The sequence below is a fragment of the Pimephales promelas genome, chromosome 16, assembly GCF_988280905.1.
Source record: "Pimephales promelas chromosome 16, fPimPro1.hap1.1, whole genome shotgun sequence".
Taxonomy (NCBI): Eukaryota; Metazoa; Chordata; class Actinopteri; order Cypriniformes; family Leuciscidae; genus Pimephales; species Pimephales promelas.
In genome coordinates, this window is record NC_142784.1 from 16,366,636 (window position 1) to 16,381,056 (window position 14,421).

A 14,421-nucleotide genomic window follows, 5' to 3' on the forward strand; every position below is an offset into this window, starting at 1 on the left:
GAGATATCAACCACTGGTCGATAATATTAACCTTCAAATGGTCTTCGTTTCCTGTTTACACTTCTGGGCAACAATTGATTGAGTAATTGTACAAAAAAATATAAATTTTTAATCATACAAATAATAGATTATTTTTGTTGTTTACTTCTCATCTATTCATTAATGCTGTGTTTTTGGAGGGAGATATAAAGTACTTTTGTATCCATATACCACACAATTCCTCAACTACACCATTAGCTTTAGCATTAGCATATGAGATGTTATTATTATTTTTTTTTAAATGATACATTGCATTTATGCTCTAGTACTAGGCCTTCTTTTCTGTGTAAAAATGTTCAGATTTATGCCGGATTTTTTTTTTTGTGACGCATGAAGAAAATATTTTTAGTTTTTTCACATTTCCCATTTATTTCAATGTGGGGTCATATTGACCCTGAAGACCAGGGGCCCTGTTTTAACGATCTGAGCGCAAAGCGCAAGTAACTTTGTGGGCGGATCCCGGCGCTGTTGCTATTTTCCCGGCGGGATAAATGCATCTTGAGCCTCGATTGGGGTCGTATAGATGACCCATGACCCACTTGAGGGCTACACTGTAAGTAACAACTAGACAAATGTACGCCTATGTCATAAAACCCATAATGATACTTTTCTCTTCTCCACCATATTTGCAGTCCGTGAGCAAAATCCCATGCGTTTTCTGATTGGCATTTCGCCAATTCCTGGGTAGTTAAAGTGCGTGGAGCGTGCATCTATGCAGGCTTCGCAGAAGACCACTTCAAGGGTACAAAGGGGGCGCTGCTGAGCACACTTCAGAGCATTAAAATGCTAAATGGGACAGTCTATGGACTCGTAGACTCAGCGAGCACTCGCAATTTAAGTCCACGAGAACGAAAGTCCGCATGAAGTGCGCCATTTGGGAAAGGAATCTAGTGGTACATGCAACCATGCAATATATTTAAGTAAGCTTTCTAATTGAATAAAATTAAAAATGTATAATGTATAAAAATGTATAAAAATAAAAATAAAAATGGGAATAAAAATGGCACAAAGTACAAATTAGTAGGGTCAATTATAACTTAAAAACACAAATGATGATCTGTCACTTTTTGTGAATTGTACTATTGTTATTGTGATCTGCTCTTTTCTGTATACTGTAGGTACTTTCACTCCTGAAAGTGATAAAGTTGTCTATGGTCTCACACACCCAATCAACACATTTGAAGTCTGGTCTGTCGAGGTTGGTACACAACAGCCATGAAAATGTCAATGAAGATTTTTTGATATTAATATATATATATATATATATATATATATATATATATATATATATATGTATATATATATATATATATATTAAAGTAAGTTATTATTTACTAAGATTAAAAAAGTAATTTTTTGGGTTAGTTTCTTTACTATGGTATCATTGTAACATACATGGGCTCAGTGATCATATTATGTAAGCAATCATTTATAGACCAAACGTTTAGATTAATTTACCCCCTCATTCTATCAAGACCTTTGACTGGTGAAAATATCAACACTGGAGATGAATTGGGTTTCACATAATGGACTCTAGTGTATCAGACCAATCTAATTTTAGAGATGTAAATATCTGAGCAGAGTCAATGGGAGCCGGCTTCTGCTCACATTACCGGGCGAGTGGAAAAGCCATGCTGTAACCATAACATTATTACTTCACTTTAAACATATGGCTCAGGAGAGGTGAAAGAGTCCTGCAAAACCAAATGGAGGTTGTGTTTGATTATTTTCTCTCTGCTCTCCTGTGGCGGTCCGGAGTAAGAGCGGTCTGATGTATGTGACAAAAAGCATTTAGACACGAGGACTAGATGATGATGAATAAAATGAATAAGAAAAATGTTTATCTTTGGGTGAAATAAAAACTGTGTAAAAAAAATAAAAAAATCTGACTGTGATGAAAAGTATAAAATACAAATCAACAGGATAATATTTCACGTCATAGTTGAGTGAAAAGTTTTTGGGTAATGCAGCACTAAAGAGGTTGCTTAGTATAACGGCTGCATGTGCCATGTATGGTTTAAACACTCTTTCTTTTTCTTTTCTTTCCCCTCTCAAGTTCCTTTATTACCCATACCTGTGGCAGAGGTTCTGGGAGGCTGAAGGCATTTCAAATAAGCTGTCCGTCATTTTTAAAGGGCCAGGCTGGACTCCTGGAAAGCCAAGACTGGGAGACATTGCTGATATACCCCAGGTGTGAAACTCAGTTTTTTACTCTACTATTTCTTATGCCTGGTTCAGATTACACAATTTTTCTTGTCTGTTACGATAGTCAATGTGCCAGATTACACGATTTTGACTCTTTTGTCGTGACTACACGTTTCTGACCAGTCATCGCATGCCGTCTTTAACGGCGTGCTTGATCTCATCGAGAAGGCAAAACTAGTAGCGAGTGACTTTCGGAAACGAACGTAAACGAACAATGGATGAAGCGGTGAGTGTTGTATTGGCTGTCTTGTGTTCAGAAAAAAGTAAAAAAAAAGAAAGAAAACCCGACAATAGACACGTTCCTGGATAACTCGAAGAGGACAGTATGGGCCGTCAATCCTCCAAAGAGAACTTGAGGTAAAATATTGTTTTTTATATATATTTTTACTTTTAGTTTTAACGTTAGCACCATCGTCTATTTTTGAAAGTTTCTGTGCTCCTATTGGTCAACCTCATACATGTGACGGAACTGTCGTGGATGACCGTTAAAAAATTTCAACACGCTAGTATTTTGTCGTGATGTCGTGAAGCATCAGAGGTTGTCGCCCACTATGACACACGATACGAGATGATACGATCGAATCTTGCGTCCCGACGCCCATTGTCGTTTACGAATCCCCACGACACCCTACGTCAAACGGATCGTGCCAAAACTGGGCTAAAATTGGGTAATCTGAACCAGGCATTACTATATTCTGATTAAATAGTAGGCCGAAATGAAATGAGAAATTATAATCAAATTCCTACATTGAAATAAATTGCTGTAGTTTAAGAACTCATAAACATAATATATGAAGAGTTCAGATGCAAAAGCCTCTAAATGCCATTTGAAATTTTCTTCTTTAATGATGATTTTTATCAAGCTTGTATATTTAAGTTCAGTAATTTCACTTAAATGGCAATGACAATTACCTATTAATTGTTATTTAAGTGAAATTACTGAACTTAAATATACAAGTTTGATAAAAATCATCATTCAAGATGAAAATTTCAAATGGCATTTAGAGGCTTTTGCATCTGAACTCTTCATATATTGGTATAATTTTGTTTTTAATTCATACACTACCATTCAAAGGTTTGGGGTCAGTTTTTTTTTTTTTTAATGAATCCTTCAATCATGTATGAAAAGACTTTTACATTGTTTCCACAAAAAATATTAAGCAGCACAAATATTTTGAACGTTGATGATAATAAATGTTTCTTGAGCAGCAAATCAGCATATTAGAATGATTTCTGAAATATCGTGTGACACTGAAGACTGGAGTAATGATGCTAAAAATTAAACTGGAAATAAAAAAAAATGAAAAATCACAGTAATAAATAGGGATGGGTATCGTTAAGGTTTTATCGGTATTACTACTCTTACCGATACCGCTTATCGATCCGGTACTTTAACGGTATTCTTATCGGTTCTTTTTGGTGTTTTTTTTTTTTTTTTTAAGAATTAAGAACATAATTAAACTTTATATTTTGAAATGTAAAATAGAAAAAGCAAAACGAAGAAAAATATATTTTTGTTATGCAGCTGTGTGCAGGCTTTTTTTGTTAAATACAAAAAGGATGCATAAGAAAAAAACAAGTACAAACACAAGAATACAATTAATCAAAGATACAAATTATATACAAAGTGCTTTAATTTCAGGAAGGTGTACTAACATCTTTTCAGGTAATTGTTTCTATCTGAAAAGAAACCTAGTAATCAAATATAAAATAGCACTGTATAGTTTATCATAGATAGAATAATGCTTATTAAATCTAAAGTTACTCATTCAAAAGCTGTGAGTGATTTTCTCTGGCTTTTGTTGTTTGATTTGCATTAATGGCTGAATCGTCGGCGGGTTTGGGCTATTAGACTGCTGCCCCTTTAAGACCGATTGCAGATCTAATGGGGACTGATGCACCATCATTTTCTCCCTATTATTTACGTCCATTTAAGACATAATTGTGTTTAAGTGAATAAACTGTGTTTAAGTTAATCTCAGAGCTGGTCATTTTGACATTTTTATGTATATTTGATAGTTAAGGACGCACGAGCCCAATAGGCAGTCCGTTTCGGAGCGCGCACCGCCTTGTGAACAGCGTCTCTTGCGCAGGTTTTTGTGTTTTTAATAGCCATTTTTTGATCTTGCAACAGTAGAAGACAGCATTTTGCAACAATCGCTGATCGTGCTGATTCTGACGGTTACGTTTGGGTTTTAGGAAGAACTGACAGCGCTCCGCAGTGCTGTGAAGTAAAGGACAGATCGTCTCGTTTTTTTTTAACGGTTTTATCTAAAATACCTTCTTTTTATAATCTTTGGAAGCCAAAATACAAAATATATTAGAATAATATCCCAGATCTAGAATAATATATTATCTATATATATTATATTATCCCAGATCTAAAGTGTAACCACGTTGAATGTTAGTTCTGTCCTCATGGTCACTCATTAAGCAGGGCTGTCGTGTTGCGCGTGCTGTGGCTTTGCGTGAGAGATCGCTCTCTCTCTTCTCTCTCTCTCTTCTGAACTGCGAATTGCAAATTTGCATCACAGACTATGATATAGAAATGGCTGGCGAAACATGTTCAAGATAACTTCTTTATAGGAATAATAAATAGTAGCCCAACTTACGTGTATTTACTTAATTTCTCCAGTACCGACAGCAGAACCGATAACGTCCGAGCTTATCGATACAGCGGTCTTTCAAAATTCAGTACCGGGGCCCGTTTAATACCGGGTTTCGGTACCCATCCCTAGTAATAAATGACATTTTAAAATAGAAAATAGTGATTTAAAAAAAAAACATAATGTGCTCAACCAATAGTATGGGTTAGGGACAGGACCATCAGTTTGTGTGACCAATGGAGTTAGCACTCAGGAAAAACGGTTCCATTTCTACTAATGGGGCAGAAAATTTCACATTAATCTTTAAATTGGAAACTCTTTTGTTCCTTGCCTTACTTGTCATTTACTACCTGCTGTTTCTGTAAAAAGAAAAGAGGTCTCCCAAATGACTCCCTGAGTTCTCACATAAAAACAAACTTACGTTTCAAACACGGCTTTACAAGTGTGTGCCGTTGCCAAATGAATCTTAACCGCCTTTGTAAACCGAAGCACAATAGGCTCATTTTCACTCGTCTTTAAAAAGCGGGCTTTTTTTGGGCCTGATCAAACAGCAGGCCTGCGACAAGGTTTTAAAGTCTTCTCATCAGGAGAGCGGCGGTTTGCTTTGAAACTGCGCCACATACTCACTGACGCAGTTTCACACTCTGAGAAAGCCTCTCTCTCTCTCTCTCTCTCTCTCTCTTTCTCTCTTTCTGTCGCGCTCACCATGTTACAATTAAAGCCACCTCAAAGTAGGCCCTGGTGATCCTAAACATGTGGAGAGAGAAGGAATTTGACAGAAATATCTTGAAAGGCCCTCGGTGATGCAGACCGGGGTGTGCCTGTTGTTTCTCCTGTGGAGTGGAGGAGAGGAGCAGCGAGGGAGACCGGCTCGGATGTGTTGATTTCTGAGGGAAAGCAGAACACCAGGGTTTCTGGTGTGAGGGAAACCCACACGTGTCTGCAGCTGAGACAGCCTCAGGAATGCTTAGGAAATCAACAGTGATCAAATTGTCAGTGATTCATGCCTATACAACTGATGTATGTAGCAGAGTTATTTTAGGTCGGGATCCAAACAGTGATGTAATTTGAGTTAGGTAGTCAATCTGGTTTTTCGAGCATGGTAGTTGCTTTGTTCCTGGTCCTACTAGCGCTAACCAAGTTGACCTTGGTCCTACCACCTCTGATCTACAATCTAGATCATTTTAACCAATTGATGGCTCTAATTAACCAACTTGGAACAGCTAGAAACAATGTAAAACTCTCTACAGTCTAAAAACCATCTGAAAAATACCAAATAAAATCAATAAAAAGAATAGTTAATAAAAAGGAACTTACAGATAATTGTATCATTCTGCTAAGTGGTAGCCAAAAAAGTGGAAAATCGTTTTTTTTTATTGGTCTTTCTCTAATCAGATTACAGGAGAGGAAAGGCCTTACGATCCAGCATGGTCCTCTTCGATGCAAGCCTATGTGTTCATACAGTTCATACTTCTGTTGGATGTATACAACAACTTGTTAATGGATCAAACGGTAGGTACCTTTTTTCCCCCCGTTTTTCTTCCCTTTCACCATTGAAATGGACATCAGATTTTCCCAGAAATGTGCCCGACTGAAATATCAAAGCTATCATCTGAATCCCATCTTTCATTGTCATCTTTGAGATCTTTTAAAGGCTTTTAATTTGCTGTGTGGTTAATGCTACCTCGCAAAGTCTATTATCAACCTCAGTCTCTCTCTCATTATCCTAAAAATCCTTTAATAATAAGGCCTTTTTTACTAGGCCTTAGTACAGACAGAATACTTTGAAGTTATCTTTGTCTATTATTTTTCACCCCCCCCCCTTAAAAACAGAGATGTTCAGTTGCCCTTGTCCGTTATCTTTGGACGTCCTTGTTCCCCAGGCATAGTTTTGGTTAGCCAGGATATGTGGCCCCACCCTGCCTCCCCACTGAAATGAAACGGCCTGTTTTCCTCTGATTCCTACCTCTGCGGTGCTCCTTTAGTTGTGGCTCTCGGTGAAGTGTCCCCTGGATCCCTCTCTGGCTCCACCAGCAAATAAAACAGCCGGTCAGCGGTCCAGCAACCAATACAAATCCTCTGACAAATTGCCCAGCCCCCTGGGAAACTTCCTTTCCCTTTTCCACAGAAAATAGCAAACTGAGACCTTTAGGCTTTGCAAGAAATATTATAAAAGTGTGTATTTATATCTCTTTGTCTGTTTGCATTCACTGCGATTGACAAGTGATGCTACTGTGCCTCTTTAAAAAGAAGGAAAACATTGATTTTTAGTGTTGACCACGTGATCTTTCAGTTGCATCATCCGTGCAGGGCTATCAATCCTGCTGGATGTTTGACTAACTGTTCATTATGGAAGGTCTGTGCACTGACCTCTGCTGAAATGCAAATTTGGGAAGATCCCCCCTCCCCCTTCCCTCATCTGCCCTCTTGCTCTGTTATTTTTGAAACTGGATATGGAAAGGCTTTAAAAATTAACTAATCAAAATAGATTTTTTCCCCCCATTTTTGTTAATTGTTGAAAAACGAGCCAGCGCTTCAGGGCTGAGGTCTGGGATCTGGAGTCTGTCTTGAGTCACACAGGAAAAAGTCAGTAATTGTTTGCTGGTGTCATATCAAATATGTTATGAGGTCGCCCACCTGATTTAACCGCTGCTGAGTAAGGTCAAGAAAACCCTCATTATCATTGTTCCTTGTATTAATAGCAAATTATCACCAGATTAGGATTTCAGAGTAAATCCATCCATAGAGGTGTGCCAATTCAGATTTAGATGATACTTCCCTAACGGTTGGCCTTGAGTTCTTGGGGCGTCATAGTGGCATTACTAACTGTCCTGACACCTAAATGTGTTACGCTACTTGTATTCACCTGTGTTGCATGAGGAAATCTTCCTATATTTTGACTGAATTTAGTGAGACATAAGGATATTTTTTTCCAAATAATGACCTGAATTATTGTCCCATCTTACCTACAGATGCTTTCTGAGATGACTGTACTTCTCCTGACTGCCTACGTATTACTTTCCCTAACCTGTCTGGGATTCTTGATAGATCAAAGGTACGGCTTTTATTTTATTTTATTTTATTTTATTTATTATCTGTTATTTTATATATATATATATATATATATATATATATATATATATATTTATTAATTATTTTTTAAATTAATTTATTTATTTATTTATTATTATTATTATTATTTTGTGGACTGGACATGAATGAAGCATGGTTTTTTCCTATTCGGCCAGCTTTTGAAAATTAATGTACTGTATATGCAAAGTAAATATGGATGCTATATTACTAAACAGTACAGTAAAAAATTAAAAAATACATTAGCAAAAAACAAAATTGTCTTGTACCTTTTCTTTCAGGGCTAATGCAGTTGAATTGGAGACGATGAGATGCGTTTTGATTATGGTGCTTCATCGGTTTGGTTACATTAAACCTCTGCTGCCTCTTTTGGCTTTTCCAACCGAGGTAAGTTTGACTGACACATGCGCGGCATTATCACAATCTCTATTGCAGATTTCCATCTTCCACAAGATGCTCTTTGGATTATTCTCAAAACATGCTGGATAACATGATCAAGATTAGTTATTTTTTTCATGCAGCTTGAATGGTGCAAAAGCGTTTCTCAAACGTTGTACTCAAACTGTCATGCTGAAGTAATAGAAATATGTGGTTTCTTACTAGTGCTATCAGATATGTTAACTTCATCCTAAATGCATGTGTGTTGGAGTGCATGTTTTTCGGATCTGGCACTGTGTCTTGCTGCACGCCTCGGTGATGTATGACTCCAGATGCATGGCCCAATTGACCATAAAATTGCTGTGTGTGTGTTTCTGGCACTTACAGCGTGGGCCGTGCATCTCAGCTGACCTTTCATTAGTGCGCCACCTCTCTCTTCACAGCCCTCCCTCCATCTCTGCTCCTCTCACCATCCAAGCTTTATGCAAAGGGAGTGTTTCTGGAATCAATTAACCATGTCTGCGGCTCGCCGTGGAAGACTGATTAGATTTACACAAGAGCTGAATTGCTCATTTCACTGTGAGAGCGTGCATCTGTAAGCTCAGGTGCTGAAATTCCCTCAGAACAGTTTTACACAAAAGTAGCGTCATGTTGGATTTCTGTATCCATAGACTCAACCTGATTGAGTATGTTTCGGTAATAGAGACCTCATACCAGGGTAAGAGTTTGCTTTCCTTTACATTAGTCTATTTGCAGCAATGCCATCGTAATCCTTCTGAAACATTATCACTTTCTAAAAACTGCCCTGTCATTTCCACACTCATTCCAGATTGTGTTTATTTCAGGTAGGGGGTGATATTCTTCCATCCTTGCTTGTTTTGTTTTTTTCCATTCGCTGTTTTTCCACCTATCAAAGCTAATAATCTCTCAAGGGTGAAACAAAAATTACACCACTGCAAAGACCCACCCCACTTTTTTGAAGGAAAAGGTTAAGATAATATTATCAAGATCAGCTTCACACAAAAGCTGCAGTCAGCTTATCTTTCCACAGCACCTGACGCCCCCGGCACACTGCAGGAGAGGAGCTCTGGAGCTTGAGCCCGAATTACACTGATAAGAAGAGAGTTAGCAAGTATTTCTGGTGATTGGGAACAGTTGTTTCCACTGTTAGTTTGAAGTTGAACTGGTGCTTTGTGATTGTTTGGGATATTTTGGAAAAGATAGCATTACAGCAGTGCGTACAGGGAGAGAAAATCATTTTTTAAAATTCTTTTTTAATGTCTTTTTAGGTGATCAACATAGAGGAAAAGTGAAAGGAAATTGTCAGGAGAGAGAGAGTGGGAATGTTATATTTCAGACTTGAACTTAGCCAATTTTTTATTTGTTTGTAAAGTTATTTAGCAATTTGACTTCTGTTGTAATGTTTATTATATGTTAATATAACATCTATATTTAATTTGTACAGTACCATTCATGCTCACTAAGCCTGCATTTATATTATCAAAAATACAGTTAATACTATATTATTGTGAAATATTATTACAATGTAAAATTGTTTTTCAGTTTAATATATTTTAAAAAGTAATTTATTTCTGTTATGCAAAGCTAAATTATCAATACCCCAGTCACATGATCCTTCAGAAATCATATATACACTGGTTTGCTGCTCATTTTTTATTATTATTATCAGTGTTGAAAGTAGTTATGCTGCCTAATAGTTTTTTCAATTAAATACATTTTTTTCTGGATTCTTTGAATAGAAGTACATACTAACTTTTGTAACATTAAAAAGTCTTTGCTGTCTCTTTTGACCTAAGTATTAATTTAAAAAAACAACAACAACAACAAAAGAAATCACACTGACCCCAACATTTTGACCTAGTTAATTCATTTTTTAAATATGCAGCCTACTGGAAAATATCACTGGTGTATTATTTTGGTGTTATTTTAAAGGCATTCCTGATATAGAAATATGATATATTAACAAATTTATTGGATTTAGTCTTGAACTTAACAGTGACATAATCGATAGCAGTATGAAGATCGCCTCTCTTGATTGAAGAAGGCTAATACTAATATAGAGTATTGGCTTCAGGTTGCTAAGCAAGCTGCCGTGGCGAACAGAACGCTCCTTACAAGCCTCAGGAGACCCATCCATCTTGGACCTTGTCTCAGAATCCCATTGAACTGATTTACAGAAAGTCCAGTGAGAGTCACACGAGGCTGACACGACGCCCTTCACCCCGGCATCAAAGCGTTTGGAGCGGGACTGAACCAGGCTTCGGTCTCTCGGCTTCATTTCAGAGAGTCAGCGCTTGTTTGGCTGCCAAAAGCAGTAGGGGGTTTCAGTAATAGGTCAGCACTGCCACCCCGGACGAGAACTCGGACTGTTTAACAGGGTTTTTTTTTTTTTTTTTTGCTTCTATGGCTTTGTGTGTGTGGAAAGCCAATGTTTCCTATACAGTAGCTTAGGTTTATTTAATTTGTTCGTTATTGAAAACGCGCTCTCACTAGTCATACATCACAAAGGTGACGGATAAGTCCTGTACACATTTGGCCCAAACAGCTGCCCTGAAGACTTGACTTTTTACTTATTAAACCCGAGTGTGAATGTGTGCTGTTATTTAGAATATATCTTTTGTATTTTCTAGTAAAGAGAGAAAAAGCTGAGGGGAAAAGGAATCGAGACACTAGAGGTCAACTGAGGCAAGAAGAGCAGTAAAAAGAAGGGAAAAATAGTATATCAAAACATACACATCCTTGTGTTTTTCCACTTAAAATAAACCTGCGACGGTAAATTCGAAAGAAAAAGCCTTTTAAATTGATTGAAACATCTACCCTCAGGTGCACCTCATTTAAAGTTATATTCATGCTCCTCACGGTGCAACTCAAATGTCGTTGTTTTTCTCAGTAAAATCAATGTACTGTAGTATAGTTATGTTCCATATCATTTTTTATTTAATATTTGTATTTTGAGGGAATTTAATGGTAATATTTATGGCATAATTATGATACATTTGTTTCTGGAATATTTATACAGTATAAAAAGTCTAGAATGGAGTTCCCAAAAGTGAATCATTCTTGCATTTGTACTTAGTAGGGCCTTTGTCCAATTGCGATTCCCCAAAGAAAAGTTGTAGTATTGTCTAAGATATTTCTCCTAAAAAGACAGAGCACTGTTACATATTACAGAATGTAATAATTTTAGGAGAAATTCTATTGTAACCTCTGACCTTTAGCCTAATTGAAGACTAATCTAAGCAGTCTTGAGACACATTTGAGATTTTGGAGGTCACAAGAAAATCTGAGAAGCAGGAGACTTGAGCAAAATGCACTTAATTTAATAATAATAATAACTTTTTTAGTGATTTTTCTATGAATAAGGGTAAACAACATGCATTGTAAAAACGGCATTGTCATTAGATGTGTGGAATCAGGTAGCAGGAGGTCAGGAAGCACAGAGACATGCCTCTCTCTCTCTCTCTCAGAGGGAAACAGCTGTGCTGCTCCTGAGGAAACTATGGTTATTTATTTCCCATCGGAGAGGTAGTTCTGATAGACAGAATATGATTTTGGACTCCGTTTAGAGCTCGGATGCAGTTTATGATCTTGAACGCAAGGAAGGAGGGGCAGTTAAGGTTACAGCTTTTTGGAAGAATGTCACTTTTGGCCTGTTTCCACAGTGGCTTCTGTGAACCTCAACTCCAAATGCATCATGGGAGATTCTTTGGCCACATGCTTGACCTTTTGGCTTTAATTCTTTTTTTTTTAGTTACGTATATTTTCCTGGTATGTGACATTTTAGGGCTCACATTTAATTGCAAATAAGATTTTGACCAATGTAATTGATACAAATACATTGAGTCCACAGTGAAATTGTAAGAAATCACAATGCATTACATTATATTATGTATTACAATGTTTTATAATCACAATCATTGCAATAATGTAAACACATAATACTATTTAAAACTTTGCTAAATTTAATTTGAAATGTGTATGAAAGTTTATGAAACTAGTTTATGAAAGTTATAGTTTTCTGTAAACAGAGTTTGCCTATTAATATGAACCTTTTTTTCTATTTGAATTGAAATATCTGTTTGTTTTCTGCAGGTCTTTGTCTTAATCTCTGCAGTCTACTGGAGTTTACAGTGTGTGAACCAGCTAACTAACAGGATGAAGAAACAAAACTAGATAAGACCCCAACTGACAACAAACAACCTCACATTGACACGTTACACAGTTTTATGAATCTATCTTCTTACAAACTTCAGACTGATTTTGGTTTGGCATTGAAACGATGCTATTAAATTGGTCTGAATGAAGATATTAACACACTAGAGACATGTATTGTAATGGCAATATGGTTTTAACCAGCTTGAAATTAACTTTTAACATGTAAGCACATATAGTGCAGTAAATTAAACACAGAAGGTACCAATGTATAATAACTGTATAGCTTTATCTGGATGCATACCATTTTTTAATGCATTGAAGTCTCTTAGAGTATTTTGAAGAACTGTGTGTAAAGTTATACATTTTAGACCAGTTTTATCATACATAATCTACCTGAACTCTTACTGACAACATGAAATACCTACATTATATATACTAATGCCTATTTTATAGCTATATATATATATATATATATATATATATATATATGTATATTTTAGGAAAAATCTTGATTTGACTACTCAGTCTGAATAAACCAATGGAGGCTGGTTGTTAGCTGTGGAGTGATCTCATGTAATTCTACAAATTACCACCAGGTGGTACTAGCAGGGCAACTAAAATTGTGTCCCCATTTCATTCAGTTGCAAACTTAAGTTTATTGATCATTCCATTGCTTTTTGACTGGGAGTGGGACAGTTCCAGTGAAGAACAATTCCTGAAGGACATGAATAACAGAGCGGCTTGGAGCCACTGACCCTTACGATTAGTTGAAAGAAAGTATTTGTTTTGAATTAATATTATTATTATTATTATGAATCATGACAATAAATGAATAAAAAAAGAATACCTTATGGTGTATTTTTAAAAACTGAACCACTTCTTGAGTATAATTGGGTATAATAAATCACATATATTATATTCTATATAATTGATCACATCAGCGCACAGTCAGCCAGACAAATAATGCAACGCATAAACAAGCTGCCTCCCAGCACAATAACAATATTAACTTTAGTAAATGTACACTGTAAAAAAATATTGTTGGTTTAACTTAAAAAATGAAGTAACCTGGTTGCCTTAAAATTTTAAGGTCATTGCAATGGAAAAATTAAGTTAATACAATGAAGGAGATTGATTTAATCATCAGAAACTCAAAATATTATGTTATCTGAACCACATAAATTATTTAAGTTGATTTGACAAAAGAAATTATGTTGTGATTACAAATCATGAACATATTTTTTTACAGTGTAGATGGTAAAAAATATATAAAATGTTTGATTTAAATATGTTCTTTGCCAAACATTTGAGCTTGTTTTACATTTGATTTACTCATTTACAAATAGCAGAATGTGACTCACTATTTCTGCAGTGAGAGGGATTTCACACCTGGATTGAAGTGGTGGTGTGCTTAAGCAGTGTAAATAATTAATGACAAATTTGTTTGATGAATCTGAATGTAATTTTACTGCTCATTAAAGCAGCAGTAGTTGATGTTAGAAGTGTAGAATATTAACACATTTAGTATTTTCAGTGGCAACATGGTGAAACATACCCAAACAACTGCTTTCAGATGAATTATGTTACACATTTGCATAAATATATATGTATATATACATATAAAAAGCCCTTGAATGCTTGTATACCTGCTTTGCTTATTTGTGAGCAAGTGATATTCAGCACTGTATGTGTGTTGAATAGGAGCTGTGAATAACTGTTCCTTAGGTAACATGGTCCCCATTGACAAACATTTAAAAATAATATTCAAATGGGATTGGTTATTCTGTTCAAAGGCTTTGGAGTCTAAACTACACATGCATGTTCTGTTATGATATTAACTAGCAGGTTTATTCACATGACAGCTTTGGCTTTCCTGCCATCACCGACTGTTAGTTGCATGCGTGCACATTGAGTTTGATGTGAGGAT

At 36.1% G+C, this 14,421-nt stretch overlaps 1 protein-coding gene across 1 annotated transcript in view; it reads left to right on the forward strand.

Moving 5' to 3' along the window:
• The window catches only part of agmo (alkylglycerol monooxygenase), a 32,786-nt gene extending 18,611 nt beyond the window's left edge, over window positions 1-14,175 (forward strand). Inside the window, exons 8-13 of the mRNA XM_039669670.2 lie at window positions 1,158-1,237; window positions 2,096-2,230; window positions 6,246-6,362; window positions 7,823-7,905; window positions 8,222-8,327; window positions 12,432-14,175. Of these exons, the coding sequence (XP_039525604.1) occupies window positions 1,158-1,237; window positions 2,096-2,230; window positions 6,246-6,362; window positions 7,823-7,905; window positions 8,222-8,327; window positions 12,432-12,512 (602 nt within the window). The 3' untranslated portion in view covers window positions 12,513-14,175. The remainder of the gene's footprint in view (window positions 1-1,157; window positions 1,238-2,095; window positions 2,231-6,245; window positions 6,363-7,822; window positions 7,906-8,221; window positions 8,328-12,431) is intronic.
• The last annotated feature ends 246 nt before the right edge of the window (window positions 14,176-14,421 follow it).